Raw genomic sequence first — 18,602 nt, forward strand, 5'->3', positions numbered from 1 at the left:
TCTACCGTCTGGTGAATTCTTGCTTTCGAATTTAGTAACCGCATGTTATGTAATCACTTTGAGCATCATTTGTCTTCTTAAGAGGATAACAATAGTACTTATTCATAGGGGTATTATTAATAATATTAACCATATTAATGAGAATTAAATGAATTAATATATGTAAAATGCTTAGAAAGTAAGCATTCATTAAATGTTATTTCATCTTACAGTGCTTAATATTAAGTCATTTTTTCTCAAGATAACTAGAAATTCCTTCTAATGGCAGTTATAGAGCACATTCAGTTGTCTGAGGTTCATCTTCAAAAAGAGAACATATATGACAATAAAACTATTATTCTTATTATAGAGAATAATATTTATATTCTCAGTGGCAAGAAGGCATACACTTATCTGAAAATGGTGTTAGATTACTAAGTTAAAAAGAGGTAACCCCAAATTACATTTCTGTTGTATTACATGGTATTTAGCTGTTAGAAGATTCTTCTCCCAATCCCTTTATGGCTGTACCAAGGGGTCAAATACGGCTCACATATTTTTATGCCATACAAGGAATCAAAGGCAAGGAAATAGTCAGTAAGGCTACTGCTCCAGCCTTATGTTATTCTTGCACAAAATTATGAAGTATGACAAGAGTGCATTGTGACATAGCCATGTTGAATCAATAAATCCAACATTGATTCAAGAAACTCCAGTTTGAAGTTTATTAAAGAGGAAACTGTAAGCAGTTTTAAAGGTTGTCCAATACACTGAACTTAAAATTCCATCAAAACCAAAGGAAAGTGCTGACGTATAAAGAGCTCACGTTTTTCTGCAGATCACATAGGGTTCAGAGATGTTCATTATCTTTTCCTAGATACCTCTGTTATCAGTACAGTCAAACTAGAGCTGGGATGGGCCCCTAGGCTCTTATCTCAAGGCAGTAATTTCCTGATGTTATGAATGAATATAAAATAAGACCCATAGATAATGAATGTTACAAGTGTCTAGGTCAAGAACTGCTAGAGGGGACTTCAGAAACTGTTTCCCAGCTCCCCACTGTGGCGGACATGCTGGGGTAATAACTGCTGTGCAGTAGAACACAACAGCTGGGTTGATCCACCTTTAACCACATTTTCATCAGGCTGTTTTGGGTATTATGTTTATAGACCTGTAATTGAATGTGAATATATCATTGATTATGTAAAATGGTAAGAACAGATGGAGTACATTTAAATTACAACTCATTTCTCAACATTAGAATTTGACTAAGTAGATGTCAATTTATGTATTTGCTCACAGGGTTGAAGCAATAATTTGGGGTTTATACTTTTGGGCTATTTCAAAATTGGTCTTGAGAAGAGCATTTGGTATTTAGTTTGAATCTTTTATTATGATATTTCAGTTTCTCTCTAGATAAGCAATAGTGATAGTTCTTGAACTAATTTTTATTCTTAATGTTTTTTCTTTTTTGGTGAAATTAATTCTGTCTCTTTAATGTGTATCACCACTGCAAATATCTGTTTGCTTTTAGGTTTCTAATGTCTATATTGGCTTTTCCTGATGACATTTGATGGTGTAAATGGTACTGTAAATTTTAATTCTTAGTCTTAGTTTTAAAAGTTACTTGCAGATTCATGACAATAAATTATATTTCCTTCACTTACCTCTTAGTATGTGTTAGTTTTTTCTCCTCTTCATTGTCTTTCACCATGTCTTCCACCCAGGACCATCTCTGTTGTCCAAAATCATTCTTATTCTAGCTATTTCAAATCAGTTATTTCAGATATTTCTGTATAGGCAGTGGTGCCAGAATGAGCAGATGTAATGTTATTAGATTCAGGATGCTAGAGTTTCTTTCTTTGCCAAATTTATTAATTGGTTTAAATTTATTGCATAGTTTTGTCACAGTAGTGGTAGTTTTTAGTAGAACTGTAACTTACACACTATCTTACTAGCTCTTGAATCTCACATATGTTATAAAAGACAAAGGTGTTTTAAGTAGGTGCTACGTTTCAGATGGTGTGATGGAGTAACATGCTAATGTAACTTCCTAATTACATTACCTTGGGCTTGTGCAGATTCAGGGAGAAACAGAAGAGCCTGTTAGCACAATGGTTTAATAAAAATTTTCCAGAGACACTAATGGAATCAATACTATTTAAGAATCATTTGTTAAAAGGTGAGAGTGAGGAAGATATATTTAAAGATTTGAATTTAAAAATAAACTTAAAAAATTTATTGGGCCATCTGCACATAATGATGAAAACATTTCCATTGCCCTAGCAAGGAAAATTATATATATAATACATAAGCTATATAGATTATATTCTGAATAATAGGACAAGCTGAGTCTACATTGTTATAAAGGCTATCTTCCTGCTTCTTTATGTAATTTGCTCCCAGATCCCAGGTCATTTGTGTAAGCAATAATGTACCCATAAAAAATAACCCCACATAAAGTCATTCCTAGGAAATATTCTGAAGCCCAAGCTATGTCATTGCCCGTTAACATATGTAACTATTGATTATTGGTGGTTTTCTTCACCTTGTTATTTGCATTTAGTTACTTTATTGACTGTTCATCTATACAGTGTTTGCTTCAATTGACAACTTTCCATATTTGGCCAGTTGAAAATTATATGGTGGATATCTACTTAAAATATTTGAAAAATAATTCCATAATATGCTAGGAAAATTGGAAATAAAAATAACACATGAATATTTGGGAGCCTTTATCTTTTGAAGAATTTTTCACATGTCCATTCTTTCCAAGAAACAATGTATAAAGGTTTAAGAAGGTAATGAATATTTCTTTCCATTAAGTTGCTGCTGACTTGGACTTTGAAGGGCATCTCTAGAGCGTGAAATAGTCTATATAATTTTTCTGTTTAGGGGTAGAAAGATGTATTCTTTTCATGAAATTCCCATACTGTTTATTAAAATATGAGCTTAATTATATTGATTATGGTCTTTCCTCACATTGGAAAATAAGCTATTGGGTGGTAGGGGCACATCCTTAGAGTCTGATGAACTGGATTTGAATTACGAACTCTATTATATGAACCTTGGCAAGTTATTCAGTTACCGTAATCCTTATTATTCTCTTTTCTACAATAGTGGTTAGACCTATTTCCTAAAAGGGTTTGAGAATGAGACGAGGACAGCACAGTGCCCTATACATCCTCTCTCCCCATTTCTACCTTTTCCGCTGTTATATTATTGTCTGTGGGAGCAAATACTGAGTTAGATAAGTGAACAACCCAGCTGACTTAAGACTCTTCAGATATTCCTGTAAATCACAGCCAGGAAACAACCTGACCTTTTTATGTGTAGTTGCCCTTTGCTGTGCATTCCTCCAATCAAGAAAAGCATTCAGCTAGACTTAGAATTCTAGATTCACATTGACAGAAGAAAGCACCAGAATTAATCATTTTAGACTGGAATAAAAAGCAATTGAATGACTTGGTAAGAGTAAATTCATTTCAACAATATTTTGAAAAACCTACTCTGCATCAGAGATTAGCTTCACAGAATCTGATACAGTAAATATAGGCTGAACCCAAAGGATTTGAGGTCATTTTGATCTCTTAATAGTAACTTAGAAGATATGATGTGGTAAAAGTTTAAATCAATAAGTAGAAAAAAACCATCAATTTTATCCACTCATGTTATCTCAATACTATTGTTTTCATGAATCCAGATAATTTCAATAAGTGAAACAGATAAAATGATCACTCTATCATGTCTGTGTACACCTGCTCAAAACTCAGAGTCAGTCCTTCATCTTCTGCACTCCGGCAGAGACTGCATCATAGAACCTTCAAAGTCACGCATTCGTGCGTGCTGCCATATACATATAACAAAAGATATATGGAGATCAATTTACAAAAATAAATTAGTGCACCTTGCTTTCGATTAGAAAACAAAAAGTATTTACTTTAAGAATCCTTTACCACAAGGTTCCTCATTACAGTTTAAATATTTTATTTATACAAAACAAATGTTCACTTAGCATTTTAGGAAGACACATATATAAAACAAAACCTATAAATGTTTGGGGAAAAAGAGGAGGAAGAAACTAAAAGAATGCTCTAAGTCCTAGGTGGCTGAAGCACTCTCTTGCTTTAAGATCAACTGGATTTTTTTAAAACATGAATTTTACTCTAAATTTAAAAATGTTAAATATAAGCAGACTTATGATGAAATCATAATGCAAGCCATGAGAGCCCTCTAAAAATAACCAGTCACTGCACTGGTATTTTTTGTTTTTAATTTTCAAATACTTTTTCCTATTACAGTTGATAGTAAAATGATGCGCAATTACTTGTTGTCAGTCTACCCTGTTGGGTGTGTCCGAGTTTTGAAAGCGTGGGTCCTGGATCTCTTGCCCTTGGTGGCAAGAGAACAGCTGTGGTGAGTTAAGAAAATAGAAGTAGTTGGGAGGTCTTACTCACTACAAGACCAACTCATCTGGATTCTTGCTGGGTAACCAACCCATCTGGACCTGCAACTTTTATGTGTTACCTTATTTGTTATTTATTTATTTTCCAGAGTGATAAACTGTTAAGAGCTATGCCAGTGTTAAGGTGTAACTACTCTAGAGACTTCTCACCATCGTCTTTCCTGAAACTAGTTATCTGCCAGTCCCATTTTCTCTTCACTTATGTACTGCCATCTACTCAGCACATCTGATTTTCTTTCTTCCAGCTTTCTAATAGTTCACATCGGTATATATTATTGCACTTTCAATTTCTTTACCTATTTTGAATGTTTAGTTTGAGAGATAACATCTGTTTTCTAGCCAGGAGCAGACAAAAACAAATATATATTTTTACTCCCATATATGGTGGTTTTTAGAAAATATTTTTGCAAAAAGGTTTTGCTATTTCTTAGAAGTTTGGGGAGTCAGACTGACCTGGTTTCAAATTAGGATTATGTCATTTGTCTTTTTCATTTTTTATTTTGTATCCTATTTTGAGGATAGTATGTTTATTGATTTCAGAGAGACAGAAGGTAGGGAGAGAGAGAGATGGAGAGAGACAGAGACAGACAGACATCAATGAGAGAGAGAAACATGGATTGGCTGCCTCCTACATATGCCCCGACCTGGACCTGGGGTGGAACCTGAAACCCCCTGGTGCCTAGAACGATGCTTTAACCAACCGAGCAACCTGGCCCAGGCACGTCATTTGTTTCAAATGTTATACATGGACATGCTTTCTTTCCCTTAATGATATAATTTATATTGAAACCTGTATCATTGTATGATTTTCTGGAATATTAAGGATGGAGTAGGGCTAGAGATTTGATAAAAATGAGCTAATTAGTAAAATTTCATTTGCCTGTTAGCATGTTTTGGCCTCTATACATCATTTTGGATAAATTACAATTCATTTTTTATTAGCAGAATAGAAACAGTTCTCTATTAAAACATGTATAAGAATTCATGGTTTAAGAAATAGTCTTGTTGGAACAAAAAAAAAGAACAAAAAATTTATAAAGCTCTTCCAGATTAGCTCTGAATTTATTATGTGTTCAGTTGAACATGTATATAAACTGGCACTGTGGATCTGTTCTATAATACCCACGCAATCTCCATTTAGATGATCTTTGATTTCTTTTCTTGTGCTTCTCGATTTTATGTCTACTTTAGGGCCAATATACATCCACTTCCTGTAAGTAACTGTTCTGCCCATTTACAGATATAATATGTTAACAAGTCTGTAACTTGTTATACTTTTTGAACAAAGAGTTTTAATGTGAGAGCCCAGGATAGCACACAGGAAAAGTTCACTTAGCCCATATAGATAGAGGAACTGACTTAAATTAGGAATTACTAAATAGCACATTAACCTTTTTTTTTTTTTTCATTCTGTTTACTGTCCCTGGAAATTCTCTGGCTCCAGTCAGAGAGAGTAGGCTTTTACTATAGAGGAAAGACTAACAGGCTCTGAACTTTGAGATTGATTCAATCCCAACAATTATTAGCCATGTATTCTTGGGTAAACCTCAACTTCGAGACTAATGTGTCTTCATAGGATGATTATGAAGACAAAATGAGATAATTTATGTGAAATGTGGTTATAAACCTCCGCATAACTTTATTGTTTGCCACAGCTCTTGCTGTTGTTATAACCATGTTGGGGTCAAATTCTGCATTTTTCAACTCCAAACACAAACATTTCAGTTGTTTAAATAGGTGAGCATAGACAGGAAGGGAAACATGGGGACAAGGTAGTTAGGAGGGTTATCAAATGCTGAAAAAGGTAGGTTAGAAATAAAGGTTTTAGACACAAGTGTAGTATATAAATTGTAAATATGTGATAATGGTTCCAGACACAGTCTTCTCTAGCAGGTCCTCACTCCCACCAACCCCTACCCTGGGCGCGGCAGGATGAAAACTAAGCAAACAACCCAGCAGCAGCAGCAGCAGCAGCAGCAGCAGAAGCAGCTTCCTCTCCCTCCTCCTCCTCTTTGTTTTTGTTAAAGATGTTTTGAGTTTAATTTCAAATATGAGAAATCTCAAAATTCTTAGTTTATTTAGCTCCTACTGTAGTAAGTCCTTAGATGCACAGAGCTAGGTTTCCAAGGTGACTGCTTCTATTTAAGTTTTTCACTTTAGATGAACTTAAAATGTTGAAAGAAACTGGTTCGCTTCAGAAAACCAAGGGCATATATCTATGAGGCTCCCTATAACCTGAAAATTTTTAAAGTCATTTATCAATTTGAAAATGTCTGAAAATAGATATAAACTGCTTATTTATGCAAATTAAATGATTTTTGAATGTTTGCAAGGCCAGCTTCTAATAAGAAAAATTGCAAATGACATTTTGATGTACATAGTAATAAATTTTGCATTTGATTTTAGACACAAATAATACATTTATAATTAACTCTATAAATTTATTATCTGTGCAAAGCAAATTTTCAACTTAGAGGATTAAGAATAGTGTGCAAAGAAGTTAGAAATTGAAAAAATAAAAATTTGACTTAAAATGACAAAAAATTTTGAATAGCAAATAATTTATGCAAAATATGCCACAAAATCTGGGATGTTAAATAATTGACACACGTACTATGACATTTAGTTTGATTTAAATTAGTAAGAGAGTTTGCTTCTGTCAACATATTTTTTCTTTCTGACTTTGGATATTTTTAATAAAAATTTGCTGTATATTTTTTAAGTTCATTCTTCTTGAAGCTGCTCTTAAATTTGTCATGATAAAACTAGAGACTTTTATAGGTATGATTTTTAGAAGAAATAAAAAATTAAACATTCGACATTGGTTTTTACAACTTGTTTTCTTCATTGTATTTGATTGTTTGACCCCTGTTAGATTGACATATTTTTGACCTATTTTTGATGTCATGATTATAAATGACAACATAAAAAAGCGCTCCTTCTACTGCAACAGCAATTGAAACTTGTAGTTTTATATTAAAAATCACACAAAAGAATGTGTGAATATCATAGATAAATTAGCAATATTTTCAACAGTAACCAATATTTTCAAACAATAACCTATGTCAAACAAACACCAGAAACAATTATTTCAGGCTCTAAAAGGTCAGGTATTCATAATTTGATTTGAATTAACTATATAATACAAGTGTAAAATCAATATATGATCTGAAGTGGTTTCAAATTATTCCAGGTTATTTTTTCAGATAATTTGGAAGTGAATCTCTTTATGGACTGCAATATAAACCATTTAGATTATTTTGGGATACCTGCAGTCTCCGTGAGCAATGAGTTCTCCACCACAGCTCATGTCTATATTGAATGAGCTGCGGAAGTTTAGACTCCTTTCCCAGGAGACAACTGATGTAGCAAACAAAGTTAAAAAATTCATATATTTTCTTTGAGATGTTCCCAAAATATAGCCTCACATTTCTAAATAAGAAGTTGTCTTAAAAACCAGGCACATTTTGCACTGACTGATGATTATTTTTAGGTAAACCACTTTGGGTTAATTAGGAGAAAAATTGCTACTGTACAATTATGCTCTATTCTTCCACCTTGGCCCGAAAGTACTGACATGTAACAAGTTTTTCTTTGTCACTGACAGTTGTACCTTTTAAGCGTTTCAAAGTCTGTTGCTGTGGTTACGGCCTTTGTTTCCAGTGATGTTTTGTCCATGCTTCCCTCCCACCCTTAACAATAGGTTATTCAAAAGAATGAAATAATGAGTCATTCATTCGGAAATATGTTGTTAAAATATCCCTCTTTATGATTACATTTCACTACTTAGAAACTAGGCTGTAATTCAAGGCAACAGTTAAGTCTGTGAAGAAGTGTTAGAAAAACTCTTTGATTTTTTTTCCATTTATAAGAAAAACCTGGCTATGTAATTGAAGAACTTCTTAACAAGCATCAACAATTAAACCCTTTTTGGTTAATGTATTATTTCTGGAACAAGTAGATAAAATTCTACGTAGTAGCATGATAAAAATCGTGCATGTTTCTCACAGCACAGAATTGGAGAGTCAAGGTTTCTGGGCACAAAAGCAGTAACAAAACAGTCCCTACAAAACTGAGTGACTCTGAGTAACACAAGAAATAATTTTTGTTAATTTAAAATTTTAGAAACTGAAATATGTAAAGTTTGTAACATAAAATGTAATTAAATTATGGTACTGTACATACCAGTTGTTTGTATAATTTTGAAATTTTACAATATGAAAAATACATTAGCTCTGTACAGTTTTTACAGATAGGTAGGATGAGTTTTGGGAAAAAAGATTTTTTTCCAGGGAAATACTCTAAGTCAAAAAAATACTGCACAACTTAGCTAATTACAAAGTGTAGTCTTGAAACAATTCATGTCTTCTTTATTTCATGAATCAATCTTGGATTTTTGTTTATTTTAACAGGGGATTTTTTGTTTTGTTTTTAGAGTCCACAATGAACAAATATTCCTCATTTTTGTCCTTGAGGTTACAAAGTTTGGTGGCAACTCTTGGCTACCGAAGAGCTCAGTTAAGCCAGATGCTGTTTATGGTCACCAATTCGGCCAGCGGCTGTGATTGTGCTCAAGTCCAGCTCCGTCTCTAGGTGTGTTTCCATTGTGTCTTCCTGTGCATTCGTTTCGAAGGTCTTGTGAGAGAGAAGTTCGTGATGCACCCCACAGTAACTTATTGTAGGCTGGTCGTATGCCAGAAAGGTTGACACATTCATTGATAATGGTATCTGGGGGAAAATGACACAAGAAAAGTCAGTTATAAAAAGACAGGCAACTTTGAGGGCAAGATCTGGAGACTGTGAGGGTGCTTACAACTCTATGGTTGCATCTGTGGCTCAAGTGTCTTCATGCTCTCCCACTACTGTCCTTTGTTCTCATGCTAGTAGACACAGTGTGACAGTTTCAGAGCCTGGGATGAAGCTGCTCAATTCTTAACTAGAATAGTAGCATAGTGCTTCTGAAAATGCTAAAAGCTTTATTGGAAGAGTCAGAAAAATGCTTTTTCTCTACTGGGATGAAATTGTGGGTTTAGAACCAGGAAAACTAATACCGGTTATATGTGGACTGCCTCCTCATCTGCCCCCAACTCCCATCTCCATCCCCTGAGTTTTGACTTTGTTGGTTAGGGGTAAAACCTGGAATTTGCATTTCTCCAAGTTCCCATATGGGTCTGGTGCTGTTAATCCACAACCACACTTTGAAACCCTCTGCAGAAGAGAATTGTCTAGGCAAGTCAGTTTGGCTCTTGTCACTCAATAACTTCTTAATGCTTATTTCTCCATGAGAATTCCTTGAAACATTAATGTCTATAATTTGGCCTATATATCTAAAATTTAAGGTTTAGAGAACTCCCAGGAAGAATCTGTTACTCCTATGTAAGTCTTAAAAGAATGAAAGGACGATGCTAGTTTTGAAGGAAACAGAGGTGTGTATAAGGAAGGGATTCCCTTGCTAATTACAGCTAGTGAAAAATGCAAAATCTAAAGATATAAGAAAAAAAAACAAGAGTGACCATTATGAGCAGAAGGAAACACACACGTTACAGACAATGGGTAGTCTAAAATGTCAAATGTCAATCTAGAGAGCATCCCCATGCTTTTCAGTAAGATAGATACTTGTCTAAAAAAGTAGGCAGATATGAGGAACCCTGAGCTCTGATCCCCTTTTAATACCATAATTACTAATTCATGTTGTTAAATTGCCTTGGATAAAAATTTCTGCCATTCATTTTCGTGAGTGGGTAAAATATGCTTCTGCTTGAGCATTTCAGATTAAATTCCTTTCTGATGTCAGCTGAGATTAGATCCTGAGGCTAAGAAAAGTAGAATGTCTAGGTTTTATTCTTTACTTGGTCCTTTTTCTCCAACCCGCTTTGCATTTTTTTATTCCATTTCTGTTCTGCTACCCATATTTCTTTTTTCTTCAATAAATGTTGGTTTAGCAAGTATTTCTTTATTTCCTCTTAAATAATAGTATTCACTTCTTTTGAGATTATTATTTTAATACGAACATTTCAATGTATGAGATGTTCAGGGCATAGTCCTTGGAGACAGAAATGTAATCCAGTTCATCAAATTAAATACCTGAGTAACTTTCTTTTTACATGGATTTTTAAAGTTTGACACATGCAGTTATCTGATATGTGAATATAAGACATATACTTAAAAAAATAATCAAGGTGATTGAAGGATCTTAGAGAAAATAATAGGATGCTTCCAAGGTGCTCATTTAAAATAAGAAGTAAGAATTCTGTTTCTATAGATTAAATAGCTCAGATAGCTAAAATATAATATTATGCAAAAGTAATTGTGTAACATGAATTGATTGGAGTTATAGGAGAGAATGAAAATAGAACTGTTATCAGGTACATGAGTTTCATATTAGCCTCTGGGAAAATCAATGCTGTGTAATTGGTTATGGGTCATATATCTGTATGATTTAATATATTTCTTCTTATTTGTCATGGAAATTTATGGATCATATATGTTATATCATTCCTGGCTTGCTTGGAATTAACTCTACAGTAATTTGTGATTTCTATGGTGATGATTTAGGAACAATAATAAACCATAATATGTTTATTCTGTGTGTATGTATATGCACACACACATAACTCCCTGCTTGTTTTACTATCTAGAGCCTGCTGATACCCAGAGTACAAGTCCTAACTCAAACCATGTCAGTTAAATTGTTAGCCCTCACTGTTTATTAAAGTATTCCACATATTTTCTTTAGATAGTTTCTTATTCTTATATATGTCTTCACCCATGGTTATACTTTAAAAATTTTTTTAATTGTATTTTTTTCATTGGCATTCAGTCCCTCTCTATATCTCCCTCCCCTCCGAAGTCACCACATGTTGTCTGTGTCCATGATGCCAAGTCATGTCATTCTGTCTCTGAAACTGGATAGCACTCATAATTGGTGTGGATATTTAACGTGTAGTTCCCTCCCTGTAACTGAAAGTGATTCTTAAATTAAACTACATCTTAATATCAATAAAGTATGATGTATCAGTAAGTAGAATTTAACAGGTAACCATATCTGAATACAATATTACAGTAGATTTTTTTTCCAGGTTGACTTAAATGCTTTTGAAAATCTAAAAGAATGAGCATTGGGGCTTAAATGATTTTGCAAATCTAAGAGTTAGCACTGGGTATATTCACATGTGTATTTATAGTAAACCCCATCTCTTTACATACAATATATACATAAATACATGTGTGTGTAGTCTTGTAGCCAATTGTGATTTATAAATCATTTAAATCAGGTATGAAAAATGCAAATTTGGAGGATATGTTAGTTCTAGACAACTATTACATATTTGTTATGTATATAAAACATGTATATATAAGATATGTAAGTAGATATAACATACCATATATAATATGGGCATATATTCTGCCTAGGTAGTGTGGAGAGGATATCCATTGTCATTAAACTGATACCCTGAGGCTCAGAAACAATCTATGTGAATGCCTTCTTGTTGCCAAGTCAGTAAATAAAGCAGCTCCTTCTTCACATAACCATCAAATGACTTTGTGCTCTTTCTTTTCGCTTTCCAGTCTGACCTTGGTGTACTCAGTTCATTCTCTCTGTCTCTTTCTCCATTCTTAGCTGCTGCATTTTGATATACTGAATCTGGGGAGACACACAGTCATGCTCTCCCCGATGGATAGGGTGTTCAATAGGGCAGTCCCAGTTTATGCCTATTGTTCCATTTTGGACAATAGATCACTTACTGAACCTACCTGAAGACGGCCCAAATATGTTCTTTCACAAAGTGGAAATGAACAGCAGCCCTAGGTGCTTCACTGGCTCGTCCGTATGGTTCCAGGAAGGGCAGTAGGAGGTTTAAATCTAACCAGGCTCTGCTTCCCCAGACCGTTTGCCAGTGGGCTCTGTTTAAAGTATCTGTAGCATCTTGTCAAGTCTTTCAGAGAGCTAACAGTTGCAGTGTATATTAATGTGGTAAACTCTTCATAATTATGGTTTCCTTTGGTCCTGTAGGTCATTGTTTTCCGGGTGAGGTAATTATTAAGGCATAATTTGTGGATGTCCAGGGATATAAAAACTTACATATATCATGTAGAGTCTGAGTTAAGAAATCATTATATGCTTTTCTAACAATGAGAGGTAGTAGCTAACTCATTATTTAGGAAATTCCCCTTAGGAAAAATTTTGACTGCTAAACTACTTCCTCTCTTGACATCACTGGTATTTGCCTAAGCAATAATTTTCCAGTATCTGTCTCATTATCAATGATATGCACCTTTTACATATAAAAATTTATAGTCAGATGAATAAAAATAAGTCATTATTAATGGTATTTTGCTCATTCATATATAATTTTGAGCTTGTGATTTTAAAGGGGAGGAATAGTTTTTTCAAGTTTCCAATTTGTAATTAAGTAAACAAAATGCTCAGTTTAACCTATATTTACTACATAAATATCTACATATATTTGTACAAATACAAGTTCATATATATAATCATGCATATATATTGATCATATTCTAATTAGTTGATTACAAGCTACTTACTTATTATTAATTTTTTATTGAATTTATTTTGATGGCATCAGTTCAGAAAACCATACAGGTTTCAAGTGTTAAACTCAACAAAACTATCCTTTCACAATATATCATGTGCCCGTTACCTGAAGCAAAGTCTCTTTCTGTTCTCATTTATCCCCCTTTGCCCACCTCCCCCTCCCCCTCCCCTCTGGCTATGACCAGAGGGAAATGCTTTTTTGCTTAATCCCTTCATCTTCTTCCATACAGACCCCCAACCCCACTCTTCTCTGACAGCTGTCAGTAGTCTGCTCCATGTGTCCATGCCTCTGTTTCTATTCTGTTTGTCAGTTTATTTTGTTCATTATATTCCACATATGAATGAGATCATAGGGTATTTAGAGGAATCATCTCCAGTCCATCAGTGCTGTCACAAAAGGTAAAATTTCCTTCTTTTTTACAGCCAAGTAGTATCCCTTCCTGTAAATGTACCACAGCATTTTTATCTACTCATCTACTGACAGGCACTTGGGCTATTTCTAAATCTTGGCTACTGAATTACAAGCCATTTAAAAATCTCTTCTTTTGGGTAGCAAGGGTAATTTTAAGTATAATACTCTGAATAGAAAGTGACAGTCCACTTTTGAGAGGAAATAATGAAAAGGCTATTTTTTCCCTTTCTAGAATTGTAAAACATAGGAAATATTTGCTTGTTGTGTTCTTTCTGAATGGAATTTTTAGTGAGCTTAAATATTACCACTGATGATTCTTGAGCAGAGTGCTCATGCTGTTCCTGTATATCACAGTAGGAATCCTCCATTTATATAAGCCAGATATTATCTAGTGACAATTCCACCTCTCCAGGTTGTTTAAAGGATGATACTTTAGGGTTTTTGTAGCTACTGTTTTCAGTGATCTTCATATAGTGAGAGAAATGGACTTCATGAAGGAATTTGTTTTTTGAGATGTAGGCTTTATCACTACCAAGGCACTATTTTGCATTTTATGCTGCAATTTAGAGTCCAGTTTTCTTACTTCTGTCTTTATCTACTAAACTCAATGAATTTTCATTTTAATGAAGTTTATATCTACCTATTAATGTACATAATAAGAAATAGTCATTATAATATTTTTCAAAGTAATATAGGCATGCCTCCAATGTTGTAGGTTTGGTTCCAGACCACCACAATAAAAATACCACAATAAAGGAGTCACATAAGTTTTTTGGTTTTCTAATACATATAAAAGTTATGTTTACACTGCAATATCTTTGATTAAGTACATAGTAGCATTATGCCAAAGAATGTACATACTTTAATTAAAAAAGACTTTTTTGCTAAGGAATTGCTGACTATCATCTGAGCTTTCAGTGAGAGAATGTTGCCAGAGACTTGCTCAGTGCAGGGTTGCCACAACCCTTCAGTTTATAAAAAATGCAGTATCTGTGAAGTGCAATAAATCAAAGCCCAACACAATGAGGTATGCCGTCATATCTCTAATTTATGTCTAAATTTGTCTCAAACTGAGCTCATCTCTGGATCCAATCTGGCTCTTCTTCCCTGTGGTACCTATTTTGTTAAGGGGAAAACAAACCAAGTCAGTTTTGCCTTCAGTCATACTTTTTCTTGCCCCTTGTTCCAAATATCCTGTTATTTGCTACTTACTTTTTTGATATTAGTTGACATGTGTCTTTTCCATGCACTTTTTTCATCTCCGTCAGCACTAAAATATCACCTTGTTTGCCTTTGTGATTGCATGGCTGGTTTTCCTAACCAGTAGAATTGCAAATAAAACTAGATATTTGTAAGTTCATTTATGGAAAAGATTATATTTTTCTTTAACTAAATGTAAGCAACATATAAAAAAGTGAATGCTTTTTATCTTTATTTTATTTTTTTTTGTTGTGCCCGAAGCCTTACCCTGTCTTTGGAAAGAAGTGAGATTTGAAATATACTTTTTAGGAAATTAGTTTCCTTAAATACATTATTTCATATATATATATGGATGTATATGAGTATATATCCATAGATACATGTATGTGGTGTGTCTGTATCACACCACTGCTTATAAATTCTTAGTTTCAAGAAGTTTTACTTTTTAAAAAATATGCTTGCTAATAACTTTATTCTTGTCCATCTTGATGCCTCTACCTTCTGTTTTACTTATGTAAGCTGAGTTTCAAGGTAGCCTTGGGTTTTGCTAGGATGTGTGCTATTTGATGTGTTTGGGGAATTGCTTAGCAATGATTGTTTCAGTCCTAGCAAACGTGAGGTTTGTATACAGGCTGGTAGTTTTACTTAGAGTCAGAATGGGAATCTGTAATTTGGTATTATTTGACTGATATTAAACTCTTCAAAGAAAATGCCTTTCCTACTGGCTAGATTCCCATCTTGAAAATTTTGTTAATCACTATTTTGGTTTCTAAGTATTAAGGCAGTTGAGAAAATGTGTTACGTGAGAAGAAATAGTGTAAGCAATTATTACACTGCAGCTTGATTCCCTGGCAGAATGGTAAAGTCATCTACCTTGGATCCTAATTTAATTTCTTTAGGATTTCTGCAGTAGTTTTTCTGCCTAGCTATTTGAGTAGCTGTGAGCACTTGTTCCATGTCTTGGTCACTATAAGCCTTGGATACATCTCTTAACATCTTCCTCATTATCATCACTATCATTCATTGGGCAATTACTGTGTGCAGCGCTACCGTGCTACGTGCTGGACTTAGGTCACCTTCTTTAAACCTCCCAAAGCTGCTGTAAGATAAATATAATTATCCCCATTTTACAGTTGAGAAAACTAAGGTAGTTTAAATAATTAGTCTAAAATTACTCATGTGGTGAATTGTAGAACTGGTTGCCTGACTTCTTAATCGCTACCTTTTACAGCCTATTTATCACTTCATCTAACACACTGGTCCTGGAACCTGGAGAAGTGAACACGATATGATGTGTCTGATTCTATTTAAACACCATTTCTCAACATTTGTATCTGATTTCTAGTAGGGTGAACACCATAATATGCTATACTACCCCATAACTTGATGACACTGCTTTTTTGCATATTAGGTCTTCTGGAAAGAAACATGCAGTTTACTGGGGATTTATGGTATGGGTAGATGTGACACCTCAAAATTAGAGCTCTCTGCTTCTTACTTGACTCTGTTGGCCAATACAAAGTATAAGGAGAAGGCTGTACTCTGGAGAGCATTCTGGACTAGGACAGGAACCTTATATATACTCTCCGATACAAATATCTGTAACTTCAGGCATTTCAAAGATAAATTTTTGTGTTGACTTAGAAATTGGTAGAAACATTTTGCAATTAAATGATGTTAGCTTTTCTCTTCAACAAAAGGTGCAAAAAATCCAAAACCTCTATCAATCTGTAGTTTGGGTATTTGTTTTATATTAAATGATACTTGTTTCGGTTTTTTTCTGTATGTAAAAAGCGGTTATAGATAGGTGTGGACAAACAGCAAGGCTGGGGAAGTAGAGAACAAACATGAATAAGACAATTTCTGCTTTCTGGTGAAATCAAAGACTAGTGAGGGAGACAAATAGTGCAAGTAATTCAAGAAAGGCAGTGAATGCGGTAGGGTAGAAGACAAGTTATTGCATGCGTGTATAAGAAGACAAATTATTGCATGTAAGTATATATTAGCCAATATATTATAAATATTTATGTATTTATCAGCCATCAGAGCATGGGGTGTGTGTGTATGTGTTTGTGTATATATATATATGAGTATATGTGTGTATATGTATATGTATGTGTATATATTTATGTGTGTGTGTATATATATAATACATTGTGCTTTGACTGGCTGATTCTGCTAAATATATCATTTCTCCTTTGTGATGTAAAACGAACTAGCCATCTTTCTGTTTGGAAATGTTATTTTCTAGATTTATTGGTGATAGTCAATATTGCTGAGAGTGATTCTGTACTTGTTTTTATAGACTCTACTACAGAGATCATACATTTTACTCTGAACCTGATTTATCTGTTTGAAGGGCAGTCTCTCTCAGAACTCTTTAGCATCCTAATGGTTAATTTGTATAAGCACCACTGACTGTTGGATCACTAAATTTAATTATCTTGGTTCTACTAGTAATTCATTTTTTTAAAAAATTCAGGAAATACTTAATTAGGAGTCTGAATTTATGTTATTCTACATTTAAATTTAAAAAACAAAACTTTTTTGAGTAGTAAGGTAATGCAGACCTTACTACTCAATTTTGGTATTTTCTTAAGAGCTAAATTGCCAGCTAAAGTCACAATTGCTATCCTGAGATCACAAGTATAAGGTAATAAGGCAGGAGCTCAGTGTGATATTGAGGACTTTCAAGTGTCTGTAATTTGAGAATACTGCGAAAGAAAACATTGTTGGCAGGGTAACTCTTTTAGTGCCTTTTGTGTGAAAAATACATTATAGTGAGCTCCTGCAGAGTGAAATCATAAAGGGAAAAAATTGAGTTTTATTTGTAAGGTCATAGTTCTCCTTGCACCAAAATATATTTAGGCTAAAATAAAATCCCAAATTTTAATAGCTTTATGTGTGTCTTGTAAATTTGTGAAGTCAGTACTGCCCCCAGTCAGTCATAAAATGCAGGTAGGTCACTTTATCTTCGAAATTAAAAATATATCTTAAATATTTAAATGACATTATCATTTGTGAATATATTTTGTTCTTTACAAAACAATTTGTTTTTATTTCAGTTTTGCAACAAAAAATAAATAGGGGTCAGCTATATGCATTATTTTTATAAGTTCATATGCTATTGTCTACAAAACCAAATAGATATATTTATTCATTAATTTATTTACTTCCTCATAGATTTGCTGAGTGCCTTAGATGCTGGAGATACGTGAAGTCCTTGTCTTTAAGGCTCCTGGAAAGAACATAAACCATTCTAAAAAACACTTAGCAAGGGAAGACTCCACGTAGGAAGAGTGTATTTTCCCAAGTTGGCATCCCTCATTCACTCATGAACTCCCTCATTCACTCCTGTTCTTGTTCTTTCTCTCTTGAACTATTAAGGCACTTCCTCAGTGCTACTTGTATACTATGTGTATTTTTTGAAGTTTGTCTTCTGTGGTTGTTATTTATGCAGATATTTTATCTTATGTTGGACCATAGCCTTTTTTGAGTGCCAAAATCTGACCAATCATGTTTCTTTATGCCTTATATTGTTTCATATTGTCCTTAAATATAGTGAAGCACTGACTGTGTATTTAATGAATAAATGACTATACGAATAAATGAATAGTAGAGAAAGGGTATTTAGTATTATCTGGGTAGAAATTAAAAACCCTCATCTCAGAAGGTTTTGACTGGGCTTTATGGGAACTATATGACTGAGGTAATCCAATAAAGTTTAGAGGTAGAGGGCTTGAGTGAACGTTAAAAAATCCACTAATTATTAGGTACATAATGCATAATGCTGCATTATGTCTGAGAACTTCTTAATTTTATTTCAGTTATTAAATTTTTTTAATGATTTTCATTTAAAAATTTTAACTTATTACATTATGTAAAATAAGTTATAAATTTAAAATATATAAAACTTTAAAAAGTAACATTAAAAATAAAATAATTACTCTGAATTTGGTGATTTTACTCCTGTAAATTTCAGTGTTATA

At 33.6% G+C, this 18,602-nt stretch overlaps 2 protein-coding genes across 3 annotated transcripts in view; one reads left to right on the plus strand and one right to left on the minus strand.

The window, feature by feature from the left end:
* CTNNA3 (catenin alpha 3) overlaps positions 1–18,602 on the plus strand; it is a 1,497,017-nt gene that overhangs the window by 465,639 nt on the left and 1,012,776 nt on the right. The gene's annotated exons all lie outside the window — the stretch shown is intronic.
* Positions 2,898–18,602, minus strand: part of LRRTM3 (leucine rich repeat transmembrane neuronal 3) — a 170,702-nt gene continuing 154,997 nt past the window's right edge. The window contains exon 3 of the mRNA XM_028513308.2: positions 2,898–9,172. Within this exon, the coding sequence (XP_028369109.1) occupies positions 8,963–9,172 (210 nt within the window). The 3' untranslated portion in view covers positions 2,898–8,962. The remainder of the gene's footprint in view (positions 9,173–18,602) is intronic.

Source organism: Phyllostomus discolor, chromosome 5, assembly GCF_004126475.2.
Source record: "Phyllostomus discolor isolate MPI-MPIP mPhyDis1 chromosome 5, mPhyDis1.pri.v3, whole genome shotgun sequence".
NCBI classification, from domain to species: Eukaryota; Metazoa; Chordata; class Mammalia; order Chiroptera; family Phyllostomidae; genus Phyllostomus; species Phyllostomus discolor.